We start from the raw sequence: 19,650 nt of genomic DNA on the forward strand, positions 1-19,650 counted from the left end.
ACGGGTGGAAACATTTCGACACGTTTCCTTACACCTGTTGTCCTGTTCACCTAGCAGCAAATAGGTACCTGGGTGTTTTCCTTCTTGAGCAGTGTTCAGTTATCCAGTCTCATCGCCCTCACTATATTTACTTCACTCTGGCTCCTCCACACCCCTTATTCTATCACTAAATGCTTCGGGGCTGTATGTTGTGGCCTCCTTCCTTCTCGTTCTGGTCACATTTTTTTTAGGTATCTCCAAAGAGGTACCTCTAAATGGTTGCCTGAATATTTTTAGTCCTCTAATTTTATCGTGTACCACTTGAGAATGCCTCATCCGGTCGGCTTCAAATTTTCAATATTCATGTATTATAATTAACAAAAGGTTTATGTAACTACTGACGTGTGTTTGTGTCCTGTGGTCAGATTTATGTAGACCTTTACCTTGTACATATACTTGTAGTAAATAAAGATATTATATTTTTATTATTATTATTATTATTATTATTATTATTATTATTATTATTATTATTATTATTATATACTGTTATATTATTTTGTTTCCGTGCAGCAGTATGAGAAAGTCACTTGTGACTGGTTTTAAACTCTCGAAGCTGAGGTATATTACTTAGAATAAGGTTAGAGTTAGTATCGGAGTGTGCAAGTGTATTTGTCGGTTTCATTTTTAAAAATAGTATTAATTAAAGAACAAAAAAGCACAAAACCGTAACTGGAACAGTATATAAATAACCGGCACATAGAGAGGACCCTGCAACGACGTTTCTGTCTGACTTAGACCATTTACAAAGTCACATTGACTTTGTAAATGGTTTAACTCGGACCGAAACGTCGTCGTAAGCTTCTCTCTCCTATGTGCGGGTTATTTGTGTATTGTATAGTTTACCTGAAATAACGTGAGTATGGGGTTTCTGAAAGGCCTCATTATCTTCCAGACAGAATGACGTCTAACAGGCTTAGGGTTTGTTGATGCAAATTTGCCATTTTCTAACTGTTAATAAATTCTGAATGGCTGGAATGTAATAACTGACTCTGAGCCACCAGGAAATCCGCTAGATTTCCATCTTAATTTTATGCCCTGTGATAAATAAATAACTTTTGTATTCATATCATACAATTGTATTCATCATCGTACTTCAAGTACTTCGAGGGAGTTCTTCAGGTACTTCGAGGGAGTACTTCAGGTACTTCGAGGGAGTTCTTCAGGTACTTCGAGGAAGTACTTCAGGTACTTCGAGGGAGTTCTTCAGGTACTTCGAGGGAGTACTTCAGGTACTTCGAGGGAGTTCTTCAGGTACTTCGAGGGAGTACTTCAGGTACTTCGAGGGAGCACTTCAGGTACTTTGAGGGAGTACTTCAGGTACTTCGATGGAGTACTTCAGATACTTCGAGGGAATACTTCAGGTACTTCGAGGGAGTACTTTGGGTACTTCGAAGGAGCACTTCGGGTATATCGAGGGAGCACTTCGGGTACTTCGAGGGAGTATTTCGAGTACCTCGAGGGAGCACGTCGAGTACCTCGAGGGAGACAACTTAAACTAGTTGATTAGGTAAGCCCACATATTTTTTATCGTGGCAGGCAGGGAACTTTTTGACAGAACCTCGTACTTGCAGTTCTGCCAGAAGAACTTTGTAATCTCCTAGTTTTAAACATTAGGTGAAATTTGCCTGGTTCATCATATTTCATATGAGTTCTCAGCGTTCTCTAGGGGAAGATCATTGTTGCACCATTAACTAACAATTCTCCCGTCTCCCAGTAACTGATGTTCCTCAGATTTAGGAGTTTTACACACATTCTATTTGGAACCAGCGTCGTCCTCGTCACGATAGTTATTGTAACCCTATTAATGTCGTCGTGCTCTTACCTTGGTCATCTCTTATTTCACTAAGTTGTATAATTCTACTACATATGCACATTTAATATGTATGTCTGCATATGATGGATGTTTATGTATGCTGTAATGGATGTGTGGACAAAGTGTATATCTTCTACCATTCTTACAGAGCATAAAAATATGATTATTTTATGGGTGGCACTGTAAATAATAATGTTCAGTCACTAGTGAATTTAATACACCAAGAATGACTGGGGGGGGGGGTTATTATACTCTGATCTCAGGTCAACTTAAGTGGCAGCCCACCTGAGTGAGGACGAGCGAGGCCAGGTGTAGGACAAGACTCATAGTAGCGGGTGAGCTGGGACTCGAACTGGGCATTGTCCGTGAGCAGGTAAGTGAAAGCCCGGTCCACCTCCTCCTCCAGGTGGGTCAGACTCTCTTGTTCCCGCTCGTACTCCTCCAGTCTTTGGCGAATTGCTACCACCTGAAGAGAGAGTGAGTCAACACCGGGTTAGGATGTATTGGGGAGAAGATGAGGGCCGGGTGAAAATGAGATGTGGAGAAGACGAAGACAAAATGAGGATAAGGCGACAGCCTGATGGAAGAAGTAAAGATAAGGAATAAGGGACAATATTGCAAGAATAACGAGAAGAGACTACCAAAAGAGGAGGAGGAGTAATGTAAGAGTTACATAAATTATGGAAAACAATTCTATAAATATAATGACAATACACAAACATAAAAGTCCATATTAGCCGAGATACAGATACAAATCTATAGCTGACTCACGAAATCGAATGACACGATTGCAAACAAACCAAGGTGCGGGTGGCTTTGAGGAGACTTGAGCTAGAGCTCGTCACGGCCACGTGGGCGGGAGATTCATCTGTAAAAACTTGCATTTGTGGTCACAGTGGTGCCTATACTAACCTTCATATGGCGTATAAATATACCTTATCTTATTGTAGCCAGCTGCCTCAGTGGCTAACACGTCGGTCTATAGTTTTAAGACTCTCGAACCGCGGGTTCAAGCCCCGCCCGTACCTTGGTTTACAAATGTATAAAGTATGTTAGAGAGTTAAACTTTTATAAAGATGGATTAGTGTTGCAGAACTCTCACCCTGTGTTGCAGAACTCTCACCCTGTGTTGCAGAACTCTCACCCTGTGTTGCAGAACTCTCACCCTGTGTTGCAGAACTCTCACCCTGTGTTGCAGAACTCTCACCCTGTGTTGCAGAACTCTCACCCTGTGTTGCAGAACTCTCACCTTGTGTTGCAGAACTCTCTCCCTGTGTTGCAGAACTCTCACCCTGTGTTGCAGAACTCTCGCCCTGTGTTGCAGAACTCTCGCCCTGTGTTGCAGAACTCTCGCCCTGTGTTGCAGAACTCTCACCCTGTGTTGCAGAACTCTCACCCTGTGTTGCAGAACTCTCACCCTGTGTTGCAGAACTCTCACCCTGTGTTGCAGAACTCTCACCCTGTGTTGCAGAACTCTCACCCTGTGTTGCAGAACTCTCACCCTGTGTTGCAGAACTCTCACCTTGTGTTGCAGAACTCTCTCCCTGTGTTGCAGAACTCTCACCCTGTGTTGCAGAACTCTCACCCTGTGTTGCAGAACTCTCACCCTGTGTTGCAGAACTCTCACCCTGTGTTGCAGAACTCTCACCTTGTGTTGCAGAACTCTCACCCTGTGTTGCAGAACTCTCACCCTGTGTTGCAGAACTCTCACCCTGTGTTGCAGAACTCTCACCCTGTGTTGCAGAACTCTCACCCTGTGTTGCAGAACTCTCACCTTGTGTTGCAGAACTCTCTCCCTGTGTTGCAGAACTCTCACCCTGTGTTGCAGAACTCTCACCCTGTGTTGCAGAACTCTCACCCTGTGTTGCAGAACTCTCACCCTGTGTTGCAGAACTCTCACCCTGTGTTGCAGAACTCTCACCTTGTGTTGCAGAACTCTCACCCTGTGTTGCATAACTCTCACCCTGTGTTGCAGAACTCTCACCCTGTGTTGCAGAACTCTCACCCTGTGTTGCAGAACTCTCGCCCTGTGTTGCAGAACTCTCGCCCTGTGTTGCAGAACTCTCTCCCTGTGTTGCAGAACTCTCACCCTGTGTTGCAGAACTCTCTCCCTGTGTTGCAGAACTCTCACCCTGTGTTGCAGAACTCTCACCCTGTGTTGCAGAACTCTCACCCTGTGTTGCAGAACTCTCACCCTGTGTTAAGATTAAGAGAGAGATTTCGTTCGGATTTTTAACCCCGGAGGGTTAGCCACCCAGGATAACCCAAGAAAGTCAGTGCGTCATCGAGGACTGTCTAACTTATTTCCATTGGGGTCCTTAATCTTGTCCCCCAGGATGCGACCCACACCAGTCGACTAACACCCAGGTACCTATTTGCTGCTAGGTGAACAGGACAATAGGTGTAAGGAAACGTGTCGAATGTTTCCACCCGCCGAGAATCGAACCCGGGCCCTCCGTGTGTGAAGCGGGAGCTTTAGCCACCAGGCCACCGGGCCACCGGGCCTGCAGAACTCTCACCCTGTGTTGCAGAACTCTCACCCTGTGTTGCAGAACTCTCACCCTGTGTTGCAGAACTCTCACCTTGTGTTGCAGAGCTCTCACCATGTGTTGCAGAGCTCTCACCATGTGTTGCAGAGCTCTCACCTTGTGTTGCAGAACTCTCACCCTGTGTTGCAGAACTCTTACCCTGTGTTGCAGAACTCTCACCTTGTGTTGCAGAACTCTCACCCTGTGTTGCAGAACTCTCACCTTGTGTTGCAGAACTCTCACCTTGTGTTGCAGAACTCTCACCTTGTGTTGCAGAACTCTCACCTTGTGTTTCACTTCCTGTTGCTCATTAATCCTCTCCTTCAGCGCCTCCCTCAGCTTCCTCTCCGTGTCCCTGTACTTCACCCTCACGCCCACCGCCCGCACCAACTGCCCCGCCCTCAGCACCGCCCACGCCAGCCGCCCACGCTCCACCACCACTTGTTGCTCACACTTGTGAAGGATATCCTCCACTTCCTGTGCTGCCTGCTGCAGTGGCTCAGGAACCTGCCGAGGAGCACCTCATTATCACCACCTACCAGGGAGCACCTCATTACCACCACCTGCCAGGAAGCACCTCATTACCACCACCTGCCAGGGAGCACCTCATTATCACCACCTGCCAGGAAGCACCTCATTACCACCACCTGCCAGGAAGCACCTCATTACCACCACCTGCCAGGGAGCACCTCATTACCACCACCTGCCAGGGAGCACCTCATTACCACCACCTGCCAGGGAGCACCTCATTACCACCACCTGCCAGGGAGCACCTCATTACCACCACCTACCAGGGAGCACCTCATTACCACCACCTGCCAGGGAGCACCTCATTACCACCACCTGCCAGGGAGCACCTCATTACCACCACCTGCCAGGAAGCACCTCATTACCACCACCTGCCAGGGAGCACCTCATTACCACCACCTGCCAGGAAGCACCTCATTACCACCACCTGCCAGGGAGCACCTCATTACCACCACCTACCAGGGAGCACCTCATTACCACCACCTGCCAGGGAGCACCTCATTACCACCACCTGCCAGGGAGCACCTCATTACCACCACCTGCCAGGAAGCACCTCATTACCACCACCTGCCAGGGAGCACCTCATTACCACCACCTGCCAGGAAGCACCTCATTACCACCACCTGCCAGGGAGCACCTCATTACCACCACCTGCCAGGAAGCACCTCATTACCACCACCTGCCAGGGAGCACCTCATTACCACCACCTGAGTGTGGGTATGAGAGTCATGTGCAAGGTGGTGCGTATGATGTCAGGTTTGGATCGACAGCTATTTTTTAAGGGGCCCCCAAGACTTTTACTGACGACATACAAATTTCGTGAGGGTGGCCAAGAGATGTAGCATAACATTACAGTGGATTGATAGATAATTGGTACACTGTGAAGGCGATAGAGTGAAAGTTGAGGATTAAATTATGAAATATATGGTGTTATGTCTCTCTTCTGATGTTTCGATAATGGAGGGCCCAAGAGCTTTAGCATACAGGAACTATATTATATGGGACAGATACTTAAGTCGGTGCCGGATCAGCCGGGCTTTGGTTCGTATGTTGGACTATGTGCGGCCAGCAGTAACAGCCTGGTTGATCAGGCCCTGATCCATCGGGAGGCCTGGTCGTGGCCCGGGCCGCGGGGGCGTTGATCCCCGGAATACCCTCCAGGTAGATTCCAGGTAGAAGTTAGTGATGCTGAGTAGTAAAGGGGCCAGGAGCTACAACATAACAGTGATAGTGAGAGTGAGTAATCTGAAGAGTGATAATAACTAAAACTCATTACTAACGCTAGTGACGGGATGTGTATCAGAGTAGTGAAGGGGGACCAAGAGCTATAGCACAACAAGTTAGGGAGGAGTATGGTGATTTTTTTTTTCTTTAGATTCAGTCTTGGTTGACTAGCGTCGCTAACTCTGCTAAAACTTACTGTGTTTGTTACAACTGACAAACTAACTACACGACACTGGGCTCAATGATTTCAAAAAAATATCTGAAATCTGAGATTCTAAGTTAAGCATATTTAAAATTAACGAAACTTAACACTGAGATTTTTTTGCAAGTTATGTGAAAACCAATGTTTGATTAACTTAAGCTGGTGAGGATGTTTACCCTGGAGACTCACCTGGGTTAGTAAGGTGAGGTAGGTGGTGCGTGCACGCTGGATTTGTTGGACCTGGCTTAGGGTGAGGCAGGGGCGAGGGGCAGGGGGCGGCTTGGGGGTTTCACGCACACTGCGCCGCCCACGACCACTTCGTTGGGTCTTGGTTGTATGTGGAGTGGTTGATGCGGTGGTGCGGGAGTCTCTGGTTGTATGTAGGGTCTTCCCAGTCCTGGCAGCCCGAGGTGATCCACACAAACTTAAAGGTGGCACCATCTAAAACATCAACAAAACACATCTACATCAAGAAAATTACTTAAGGGTGCAAAATGTATATACAACAACCACACACACACACACACACACACACACACACACACACACACACACACACACACACACACACACACACACATACACACAGGGGGACTACACAGGTATGAGGAACTTCCTACGGGAGGTGCAGTGGGACAGAAATGGTAGGAAAGTCAGTAAATGAAATGATGGAATATGTAACAACAAAATGCAAGGAGGCAGAGGAAAGGTTTGTTCCCAAGGGCAACAGAAACAATGGGAAGACCAAAGCGAGTCCTTGGTTTACCCGAAGGTGCAGGGAGGCAAAAAGTAAGTGCGTTAGAGAATGGAAGAGGTATAGCAGGCATAGGACCCAGGAAAACAAGATCAGTCGAAGAGTCAGAACCGAGTATGCACAGATAAGGAGGGAGGCCCAGCGACAGTACGAAAACGACATAGCATCGAAAGTCAAGTCTGACCCGAAACTGCTGTTAAGCCATATTAGGAGGAAGACAACAGTCAAAGACCAGGTGATCAGGCTGAGGAAAGAAGGTGGGGAACTCACAAGAAATGATCAAGAGGTATGCGAGGAGCTCAACATGAGATTTAAGGAAGTATTTACAGTAGAGATAGGAAGGGCTCTGGGAAGACAGCACAGAGGGGAACACCAACAGGGAATAGACCAACAACTGCTGGATGATATGCACACAACTGAGGAGGAGGTGAAGAAGCTGCTAGGTGACCTTGATACCTCAAAGGCAATGGGACCGGACATCTCCCCGTGGGTCCTCAGGGAGGGAGCAGATATACTGTGTGTGCCATTAACCACAATCAACACATCCCTTGAAACTGAGCAACTACCTGATGCATGGAAGACCGCAAATGTAGTTCCCATTTTTAAAAAAAAGGAGACAGAAAAGAAGCACTAAATTACAGACCAGTGTCACTGACGTGTATAGTATGCAAAGTCATGGAGAAGATTATCAGGAGAGTGGTGGAGCACTTGAAACGGAACAAGATTATAAACGACAACCAGCACGGATTCATGAAAGGCAAATCCTGTGTCACAAACCTTCTGGAGTTTTATGACAAAGTTACAGAAATAAGACACGAGAGAGAGGGGTGGGTTGATTGCATTTTCTTGGACTGCAAGAAGGCCTTCGACACAGTTCCTCACAAGCGACTAGTGCAGAAACTAGAGGATCAGGCGCGTATAACAAGAAGGGCACTGCAATGGATCAGAGAATATCTGACAGGGAGGCAACAACGAGTCATGGTACTGGATGAGGTATCACAGTGGGAACCTGTGACGAGCGGGGTCCCACAGGGATCGGTCTGGGACCAGTGCTATTTCTGGTATATGTGAATGACATGATGGAAGGGATAGACTTAGAGGTGTCCCTGTTCGCAGATAATGTGAAGTTAATGAGGAGAATTAAATCAGATGAGGATCAGGCAGGACTTCAAAGAGACCTGGACAGGTTAGACACCTGGTCCAGCAACTGGCTTCTTGAATTCAACCCTGCCAAATGCAAAGTCATGAAGATCGGAGAAGGGCAAAGAAGACCGCAGACAGAGTAGAGGCTAGGTGGCCAAAGACTGCAACCCTCGCTCAAGGAGAAAGATCTTGGGGTGACCATAACACCGAGCATGTCTCCGGAGGCACAAATCAACCAGATAACTGCTGCAGCATATGGGCGCCTGGCAAACCTGAGAATAGCGTTCCGATGCCTTAGTAAGGAATCGTTCAAGACACTGTACGCTGTGTACATCAGGCCCATACTGGAGTATGCAGCGCCAGTTTGGAACCCACACTTGGTCAAGCACATCAAGAAATTAAAGAAAGCGCAAAGGTTTGCAACAAGGCTAGTTCCGGAGCTCAGGGGTATGTCCTACGAAGAAAGGTTAAGGGAAATCGATTGACGACACTGGAGGACAGGAGGAATAGGGGGACATGATAACGACATATAAAATACTGAAAGGAACTGACAAGGTGGATAGGGACAGGATGTTTCAGAGATGGGACACAGCAACAAGGGATCACAACATGAAGGTGGAGACTCAGATCAGTAACAGGGATGTTAGGAAGTATTTCTTCGCTCACAGAGGTGTCAGGAAGCGGAACAATCTGAAGAATGATGTAGTGGAGGCATGATAGAGCGGAGATATGATAAAGCTCATGGAGCAGGGAGAGAGTGGACCTAGTGGCGACCAGCGAAGAGGCGGGACCAGGAAATGTGAATCGACCCCTGCAACAACAAACAGGCGAGTACATATAGGCAAGTACACACACACACACACACACATCTCTGATACTAAACTGTGCTGTACGAAACTTAACTAATGAACTAATGAAAGAATTATTTTCTAACAAACGACAATAATATTCACTCGCTCGCTGTCAGGCTTCCTGCTGGTGGGAATGGCGGCTCCTGAAGACACTTTAGCCCTCCTGCTGGTGGTGGCTCTCTGGCCGCTGCTGCCGCCCCCGCCGCTCACGTCACTGTCACCTCCCCGTCTCACACCCTCGCCAGGACTTCCCACTTCCCCGGACTCTTCCAGTTCAAGAGCGTCACAGTAGAATTCATTCACCAGCCCGTCTGTCACCTGGAAAGACAAACGTCGGGCGAGGTTTGTCTTTGTATTTCCACGTCCATCTGAGGTCCCCTTCAGCAGATATAAGATATAGGAAAGAGGCTGGTTTATTTAGCGAACAGACGTCAAATGAAGATGTGTGGTGGTCCATCGTTGTGCGGGCAGAGCTAAGTTAAAGTCGTCAAGTTGTGTTTTTAACATCACAGGGTGTTACTAACATAACAGGGTTTTACTAACATCATAGGGTGTTATTAACATCTCAGGATGTTACTAACATCACATAATGTTACTAACATCACAGGGTATTACTAACATCTCAGGACGTTACTAACATCACAGGGTTGAGATTCATGTAGTTCCTGAAATATCCGATATGTTTCACTGTATACATGAATTTAAACCTGGTGCCGGAATGTGAAGTTTTTAAACAGGAATTTAGTAATCATATCTGGTTTTCAGTGAACTCTGGAAATGATGAATTTTTTCTCTCTGACTTGGTTAAGGAGGCAGATGATTCACCTGATTACACCGGTGAACAACTCACTTGGACGTCTAGGTGATGCTGCAAGTTTTGGAGTGTGAGAGATGGGTGTGCCCACTCAGCACGGTACTGATTTACCTGGTGCAACAGGTGCTGCTGAGCTGCAGCAGCCTCCTGCACCTTCACCTTCACCTTCCCTCCCTCCAGCTCCACCTGCAGAGATACCAAAGTCAACTCACTGTATTACATAAGGAAAAATACTTAAGCAGTAAAGTACAGTACATCAGTACACTAAAACAGTGCAGTACAACACGGTACAGGGAGGAAGTACCTTGCCTGGGAGGTGGTTATATTGTCCACAACGGACTTACATATGAGGAAGTGGGTGACAGGGGATACCTTGCCCAAGGGAAAGTAAATTTGCCCATGAGGTATGTAACCTGACTGGAAGGTGACTACTTAATCAATAAAGTGTGTACCTTACCCGGAAAGTGCAAGTGTGCACCTTTCCCAGTAGGTGTGAACCTTACCTAGAAGGTGCATACCTTGCCCAGAAGGTGCATACCTTGCCTAGCAGGTGCCAGAGCTGAGTCTCCACCTGTTCCACGGTGATGCTGGACGGTGGCACCGTGATCTCGTCCTCGATTTCCTGGTCTCGCTGGTCGTCTCCTGTCTCGTGTTCTCCATTCTCTCGCAGGGGGATGGTGTGCTCCGACTTGTAGGCTGTAAGCTGCAAGAACCATACCCTTAACCTCTGTGTGACACACCACCGACACACCGCTGACACACACCGCCGACAATCACAACTGACACAAACCACAGAAATGCCACTGACACACCAGTGACATACCACTGACACATACCACTGGCACATACCAGTGACATACCACTGACACATACCGCTGGCACACACCAGTGATATACCACTGACACATACCACTGGCACACACCAGTGACATACCACTGGCACACACCAGTGACATACCACTGACACAGACTTCAGTTCTTCACCAAGTGAAGGGCTGGAACCTGTGTGTCAACTTAGTCAAATACATATTTAGTATCTGAGATTGCCAACCTTTCAATAGTTGCCAAGAATTTTGTTCTTCACCAAAGTCTTCACTGATAACTCCAGAATGTCTCATCCGATCAGCTTTAAATTTTCAACTTTACTGTTGCAAGCAGGAGAACACCTTTTCAGCAGCTGTTTGCATGTTAATGAATGAAACATGTGCAACGTTTAGGTATCTTAGTAGACGTTTGGCCATCCAGTGACTTACAGTGCAATACAGAGATATACAGTAAGACTCCCGTATCCTCGGGGGACACGTTCCAACAACCTGCCCTGGACACCGAAACCGTGGATAGTAGCAAATCTTATACATAAGTCCTTTACATACCTATTATAAAGTTTAACTGATAAATTCTGCACAATAGGTATAGAATTATTACTTATTCACTGATGGGAAGCACTTCACAGCTTCTTTAAGGCTTTGAAGAATTGCCAGCTTGGGGCGCTTTGGCACCATTATTATGCAAAATTAAGAGGTATTTTTGAGCCACAGTAAACAGTGGATTACTGGAACCGTGGATACCGAATCAGGGGATAAGGGGATCCTACTGTAAATGGTAGTGTGTGGAAGAGGAAGCAGTCAGTCACTCAGTCTCGCTGCAGCATCATGTACGGGAGACATTAGGAGGTGAGGCTGCACATGTGTGTCCGTAGCTCGATTGCTAGCGCACTCAGGTCACACACTGAGGTCCTTGGTTCGATCCCTAGTACGGATGGAAACATTAGGACGTGTTTCCTTAAGACACCTGCTGTCCATGTTCACCTAGCACTAAATAGGCACCTGGGCGTTAGTGGACCGGTGTGGGCCGCATTCTGGGGATAAAATTGACCTAATTTGCTCAAAATGCTCTGCATAACAAGGGACTTGTTATATACAGTGGAACCTTGCTTTTCGTTTCTAATTGGTTCCAGAGAGTCGGACGAAAACCAAATTCGACGAAAACTAGAGCAATATTTTCCATAAGAAATAATGTAAATCCAATTAGTAAAGTAAAAGGACACAAGTGCAACTAATGTGACATTTATGGCATTTATGGTACTTTACATATTGTCGGTAATTCTACCAACTTTATTAAATCCAATTAATCCGTTCCAGAACCCAAAAGTATTAACAAAAATACATTTTATAGAGAATAACTATAGTTTTACATACAGAAAACAATGAGAAATAAATATGATTAATTTTAATGGATAAATTAACATTTAGATCACTATTACATACCTTTATTGAAGACTTGTTGACGTATGGAAGACGGCAAGGTAGGGAGAGGGAGAATTTATTGTTTGGAAGGGGAATCCCCTTCCATAAGGACTTCAGGTATCAAATCCCTATCCAGGTTCTTCCCTTCTTTGTCTTTTACTGGCACTAGGACCAGCTTGAGAGTCATTGTACCCCTGTCGCACAAAAAAATCTATCCAGAGAGGTCTGTTTCTGGCATCTCTAAGATTTGCCTAAAATGGGACATGGCATTGTCATTGAACATATTGTAGACCCGACTTGCAACAGCTTTGTTAGGGTGATATTTCTCCACAAAACTTTGCAACTCACTCCACTTTGCACACATGTCCTTAATCACTGAAGAAGGCACATTCTTCCCTCTCTCTTCCTCCTCCTCTGAAGCAATTTCCTCAGCTGTGGTCCGTTGCTGTTCCAGATGAAGGTCTTGCAGCTCTTCAGTGGTTAGCTCTTCCTTGTGGTCGTCCACCAACTCGTCCACATCCTGGCCACTCACATCCAACCCCATGGGCTTCCCCAGTGCCACAACAGATTCCACAACAGGTGTAGGGTTGTCAGGGTCAGCCTCAAATCCTTCAAAATCCTTCTCTTGGAAACTTTCTTTGACCCCATGGTGGCTTATTTAGCAGTCGCACTCAGTATACAAGCTCATAAAGCAATGAATTATTACGAAATGTTTCATATGGATGCGCACAGGCGTGGGCAGGCAGACGCGTCTGGGACGGCCGATGTAAAGCGAGGTGACAAAACGCGTCTGGGACGGCCGACGTAAAGCGAGGTGACAAACGAAAACTAGGACAATATTTTGACCAAAAAGTCGTCGAAACCCAAATTCGACGATAACCAGGGCAAACGAAAACCAAGAATCCACGTCCAGTAGGCCTGCTGCAGTGTTCCTTCTTTCTTATGTTCTTAAAAGACTTATGTAGTAGTATGCCATGTTTAATAATAATAATAATATCTTTATTTACTACAAGTACATGTAGGAGGTATACAGTCCTAGGTTGGTTTGCGTGCAGCCAGCAGCAACAGCCTGGTTGATCAGGCTCTGATCCACCAGGAGGCCTGGTCACAGACCGGGCCGTGGGAGCGTTGACCCCCGGAACTCTCTCCAGGTAAACTCCAGGTAAACATCAATAACATACTACTATATAGAAAGCCCCTTGTTATGCTGAACATTTCGGGCAAATTAGGTCATTGTCCCAGGATGCGACCCACACCAGTCCACTAACACCCAGGTACCCATTTTGAACTGATGGGTGAACTGGGACAGGTACAGCCGTGTCTTATGGAAACACGTCCCTAATGTTTTGCAGCCATACCAGAGGAGATTCAACCCCCGAACCTCAGTGTGCGAGCTGAATGCACTAGCGATCGAGCCACGGGACACCTAGGCCTGTATACCTTGTACATGTACTTGTAGAAAATTAGATTATTATGTGTCTAATACATTAATCTGTCGGCACTGTATACCAGTCGCACTTTTGGTTTCTGTGCAATAACTATAAAAGATCTCTTAATTCTGTACACTGTTATCTGGTACTCTTATCATGCTTATTACTTCGTTGTGATGATGGTGGCTTTGAGGGGACTTGAACTAGAGCTCGCCACGGCCACACTAGCGGGAGATTCATCTGTAAAAACTTGACCTGGCCTGGTGTGTATTACCTAGGCTGACCTGCCCTGTTGTGGGAGTTACCTGGGCTGACCTTGCCAACTCGGTGGCGCGGTACTGCTGGAGACGCTTAAGGGCAAGACGACGCCACTTGATGTCACCACCAACGTCCAGCTTAGACTCAGAAGTCACATCTGTCCCGCCTCTCACTGTTGATCCCAGGCGATCCACCACCTCCCGTACCTGTAGCAGCGGTAGTAAATAGTAAGTGTAGTAGTAGTAGTAGTATCAGTAACAACAGCAGCTTTGGCAGTAGTAAAGGTGATAGTAGTAGTACTGATATAAGTACCAGCAGAAGAAATAATAGTTGTAGTCGTAGCAGCAGTAGTTGAAGCAGTAATAGCAGAAGTAGTAGCAGTAATAACAGTAGCAGTAGTAGTAGTAGCAGCAGGAGCGCTAGTATTAATTGTTGTGGCCTTAGTAGCAGCAATAATAGTAATTAAAGAATAGTAAAAGTAGTAGTAGTAGTAACATTAATGCTAGTAGTAACAGCAATAGCAGTAATAATAACGTCACTTTGACCGGGCCGCGGGGGCGTTAACCCCCCAAAATCCTCTCCAGGTAAACTCCAGGTAGCAGTGGTCTTAACAGTTGTAGTAGTTGTAGTGGCAGTAACATTAGTAGCAGCAGCAATAGTAGTACTAGTAGTAGTAACAGCAGGAGTAATAGTAGTAGTAACAGTAGTAATATTAGTTAAATTATCTTTATTTCATGCAGTACATACAGTATAAACACACCACACGTCACATACACGAAACTAAATGACACTGCACAATCATATCTCGGCTAGTTAATTGATTTTGTAACCAAATTTATTCTAGTAGTAGTGGTGGTGGTGGTAGTAGTAGTGGTAACAGCTGCAGCAATAGTTGTAGAAGCAGTAGTAGAAATAACAGTAGCGTATATAAGTGCAAATTCTATTTTAGAAGTTTTTGCATATGAAAACAAATAAGGTTCTAATGTAGCCGCTAATGATAATCATGTTAGTGGAAAGTGGACTTGAGTGCCCCCAAGTCTTCTTTCACATTTTTTATGGCACCTCGACCGCCAATACCAGACCCCCATTACCTTGTCCTGTTAAATGGTGAGCAGTGGTCGTATCTGAATGTTATCAACCATTACAGTTGATACTTACCTGAGTGCAGACTCAGACTTACGTCCAGAATGTCCGCTAATAACACCTAATTCAGTCTCACTATTCTCTCACGAACTTCACTGACTAGACGTTTGAATACACGTCCGATTAGAGGCTAGGATTCGATACGGCGTACGCTGTCAGTGGCCCTATAAACCCCAACAAACAACAACAATTTTAAGCTGGTGGAGCACGTAAACCCAGTTTACCCAGGCATAAATTGTGAGTTCATTACCTCTGTAACTTGCTCAGCTATCAAAACTTTGGAGTCCAGTCCCTGGACCAATTATGTACCTCTGTAATCTTTTGACTACCGCCCACAGGATGGGTATGGGGTGCATAATAAACATATTAAACTAACTAAACTAACCCAGGCTCTCCCTCGCAGAAGACACAGCGGTGTGCCTTACATGGCCTCAAAACCAAGACTGCCTGCATGGAATTTCAAAACGATCCGTTTATAAGAGCCAATACTGACAATAAGGAAAACCAATTAAGTGCTTTTAACTTGTGAGAAGAGCAGTCACTATGACAATCATGAAGTCAAAGTTATAATGTAATAATATATCTTTATTTACTACAAGTACATGTACATGGTATACAGGCCTAGCTGACATCAATGACATACTACCATATAAAAAGCCGCTTGTTATGCTGAGCATTTCGGGCAAATTAGATCATTTTTTGGTCCCAGGATGAGACCCACACCAGTCGACTAACACCCAGGTACCCATTTTACACTGATCGGTGAACAGGGGCAGCAGGTGTCTTATGGAAACACGTCCTAATGTTTTCCAGCCGTACCGGAGATTCGAACTCCGGACCTCATGTGTGAGCTGAATGCGCAAGCGATCGAGCTACAGGACACCTGAGGTTCTGAGAGCTGGCGAGAAAGATCTCATTTCTAACGTTGCTAGTGTCACTGTTCGACCACTTAGCTACTGAAGGTGGTTCTCAAGTCTAGTACACTATGGTGCACAAGGCAGTGAGGGAAAGACGTTCAGGTGCTAACCCGAGACTGAGCAGGTGTAAGTACTCACCTGAGTCTGGAGAGCGGCCAGGCTATCACCGTCCTCTCCCTCCTCGCTTGTGTCTCCCTCGAAGCTGAAAAAAAACAAGGAGAGCGGATTTCTTATTTAAACATAGAACAGAGCAGCAGTGTGTTGTTGTTCTACGCTGTAGGGTAGTTAGCTATGTTTTCCTATTAGTGCGCCTCGGCTGGGAAACTAGACAGGAACCCAACCCACTCATGAAGGATGAACATGAGATTCCAATCCACTCATGAAGGATGAACACGAGATTCCAATCCACTCATGAAGGATGAACATGAGATTCCAACCCACTCATGAAGGATGAACTTGAGATTTCAACCCAGTCATGCAGGACGAACATTACTGTAGCAGCTAACCCAGTCACCCAGGAAGACTTAACACCCGGGTATATAGTGTGAGATCTTCATCCGTGCTGCGCCACACAGTGTGGAAACCCGAGCATAGCACAATGATGCCTGTAAATCGCATATCTCATTTCAGCTTTATAGTAGACACAAAATGCTGGTATTAATTCATTATGTATTGTTAAGCAAGTTGCATGTACCTCTCATGGGACAGAGGCGAGATCCCTAACGCAGAATGGCACTGTTCAGGGAAGCGGTAACATTGAAAGTAAGAGATAATAGAATAATAGATTATACAATGGAGACATTGAAATGGATATGGAGTGATGTGATGGAGGAGGAAATGGAGAAACAGAAGGAGAAATGGAGTGGTGAGGCGGAAGTTGAAAGGTGTCAGGAAGTATTTCTTCAGCCTGAGGATGAAATAGGAGTGGAGGCAACCTTACATAGTTCCTAGCAAGACAGGACATAAGAGGCCAAAAAGGGATCAGCCGGGCTGTGGTTCGTACGTTGGACTGCGTGCGGTCGGCAGTAACAGCCTGGTTGATCAGGTCCTGATCCACCGGGAGGCCTTCTCGTGGACCGGGCCGCGGGGGCGTTGATCCCCGGAATAACCTCCAGGCAACCATGTAATTATTGTTCAGAACAGAGTTCTGAACAATAATTACATGGTGTGGATAATGATAAGAGAGTGAATAATACAATAGGTTACCTGAGGGGTGAGTGTGCCGAGGTGGGTGTGGTGAGGCGGGCTACTCCAGGTTGTCTACCCTCCGTGGTAGGTTGATGCTGTCCAGCCTGACCCTGCTGCCTATCACCTTCCGCTGACCCATCCCTGCAACACAACACTAACTCACACCTGTAACACAACACAAACTCGTAATGCGACACTAATTCACATCTGCAATATAATACTAACTCCCTTAACACAGCACAATACACAATTTCCACCTGAAACTCCAATAATATGCAACCAGCTGTCATTACACCTAACCAGGTCACCAGTCCACTTATTCAAGACAATAGTTCACCTACAACTGAATTTCATCTGCCAGTGCAAAACATACTTAGGAATTTCAATACAAAAGTAATGGGAAGGTATAAACGTGGTGTCAGTGAGTCAATTTCAAATTTGTTGTCATTTAATACTTGTATATTCTATGAGAGCAATTTTGCTTCCTTGAACTATGCAATTGTGAGTTAAAAGTTCATATTTTTTTTAATTATTGTAATTGTCACATGCACAAGGCGACTGGTTTTTGATAAAGCGTGGCGCATGTGTGAGACTCAGGGAGAGTACTTAAGTCAGTACCTGACCAGCCCGGCTGTGGTTCGTACATTTGCTTGCGTGCGGCCAGTAGTAACAGGCCTGGATCCACCGCGAGGCCTGGTCACAGACCGGGCCGCGGGGGCATTGACCCCCGAAACCCTCTCCAGGTATGACAGGAGGAAGATATGGGGCGCTGCCTCCCTCCCACAGCCAGGTTTTGGCTGGTAACAGTGGGGGAGAGAACATGTTTCTGGAGAGTTAGTATTGTGTGTCTGGGTAGTTAGCCTGAGGTAGAGTGTGTGGCATCGAGGTGGATGTTTAGCTTCTCGTGTAGCTGATAAATTAGACACATGTGCAACTCTTGGGTATCTTTATTGAGGAAACGTTTCGCCACACAGTGGCTTCATCAGTCCATACGTAGGAGAAACTTGAAGAACAGGAGGAGAATGAGGTAATCAGTCCCTCAACCTTGAGTCGATGTGTTCAGTCCATCCAGTTTCTCCTACGTATGGACTGATGAAGCCACTGTGTGGCGAAACGTTTCCTCAATAAAGATACCCAAGAGTTGCACATGTGTCTAATTTATCAACACGTCGGTTCTCTGAACCATTCATCTACAAATTCTCGTGTAGCTGCTGGAATCTGACTGTACCAGGACAGTGTTCTGGCTACGTGATGGTAATTCATAAGTAATGTCTTAACCTGCTTTGAGCCATGAATATTTTAACATGTCCTGTCATCAATCATTCGTTGTCCTATTTCTACTTATACTTTTTTTTTTTATACCCTCATGTGTTTGCCTTTTATCCTTCACTGGGCCGTGAAGATACCAAAAAGGGAAGGCAGTGACTGTCTTCAAGTGGCTTCTCTGATATCATAAAAGGAACTTATATATTTGACAGCACAGACTCAGCAGAAGATTAATAAAAAACAAGGGCAAACAAGTAAGGAAGGGGGAGGGGAAGAAAGATAAAAAAAAGTGGGCAGCATCACTTAGAAGTGACAATAGCTGGTTTGATGCACCAAATGAACAAGGAATGGAAAGGGAGTTGAATACTCTGGATAGAAATTGTGAAAATTACTTAAAAAGCAAGGAATGAAAGCTTGAGGTGTGAGGAAAAACTACCACTAAAGAAAGGCCAAAGACTAAGGTGAAATAAGAAAGGTGAAGGAGGCTGTGGAGAAAACGAGAGAAAGGGTGGAAGTGGCATTGAAAATGATGAGGGGAAATCAGAAGGAGCAAAGGAATGAAGGAGAGAATATTAAGAAAAAGACTAAGCAGAGATGCTCACAGGATATCGGGAGACGCAGGAGGTGAATAAAGACAAGGAAACTGGTGATAAAACAATCAGGTTGGGAAAGCAACATGAGGAAGAAAAAGGGAAGTTACTGATCTATAAGTTTGATAAAGCTCATGACAGGTCAGGAAGGAGATGGGAAGAGGATGAACAGGAGAAAAAAGAGCAATTAAAGCAGATGGAAAATATTCAGAGAATCTGACGAACGATGCCCAAACTAAGCCAGTGGTCAGGATCTCGAGATGAAAAGCGTTCCTGAGGAGTGGACCAAGTTATCTATGTGTACTTGGAGTGCACCAAGTTATCTATGTGTACCTGGAGTGCACCAAGTTATCTATGTGTACCTGGAGTGCACCAAGTTATCTATGTGTACCTGGAGTGCACCAAGTTATCTATGTGTACCTGGAGTGCACCAAGTTATCTATGTATACCTGGAGTGCACCAAGTTATCTATGTGTACCTGGAGTGCACCAAGTTATCACTCCATATGTACCTGGAGTAGGACAAAACAGAAATCGAGAAGAAACACCTGAGGCTGAAAACACACACACCTGAGGCTGAACACACATGAGGCTGAGGCTAAATATACATAAGGCTGAGGCTAGGTTGTGGAACACACCTGGGATGTGGTTCGTCGACCTCCTTGGGAACGCCACTACCTGCACGGATGACCTGTAACCAGTACTCCAGCAGCTGCC

General features: G+C 45.8%; 1 protein-coding gene across 1 annotated transcript in view; it reads right to left on the minus strand.

Moving 5' to 3' along the window:
• The window catches only part of LOC128694174 (cilia- and flagella-associated protein 44-like), a 147,188-nt gene that overhangs the window by 39,374 nt on the left and 88,164 nt on the right, over positions 1–19,650 (minus strand). Inside the window, exons 19-28 of the mRNA XM_070080644.1 lie at positions 19,572–19,650; positions 17,097–17,219; positions 16,029–16,092; positions 13,878–14,036; positions 10,435–10,599; positions 9,933–10,082; positions 9,185–9,400; positions 6,524–6,775; positions 4,666–4,887; positions 2,138–2,318 (exon numbers count right to left, since the gene is read on the minus strand). The exon at positions 19,572–19,650 is cut by the window's right edge and continues 4 nt beyond it. Coding sequence (XP_069936745.1) covers positions 2,138–2,318; positions 4,666–4,887; positions 6,524–6,775; positions 9,185–9,400; positions 9,933–10,082; positions 10,435–10,599; positions 13,878–14,036; positions 16,029–16,092; positions 17,097–17,219; positions 19,572–19,650 — 1,611 coding nt within the window. The remainder of the gene's footprint in view (positions 1–2,137; positions 2,319–4,665; positions 4,888–6,523; positions 6,776–9,184; positions 9,401–9,932; positions 10,083–10,434; positions 10,600–13,877; positions 14,037–16,028; positions 16,093–17,096; positions 17,220–19,571) is intronic.

Source organism: Cherax quadricarinatus, chromosome 6, assembly GCF_038502225.1.
Source record: "Cherax quadricarinatus isolate ZL_2023a chromosome 6, ASM3850222v1, whole genome shotgun sequence".
NCBI lineage: Eukaryota > Metazoa > Arthropoda > Malacostraca > Decapoda > Parastacidae > Cherax > Cherax quadricarinatus.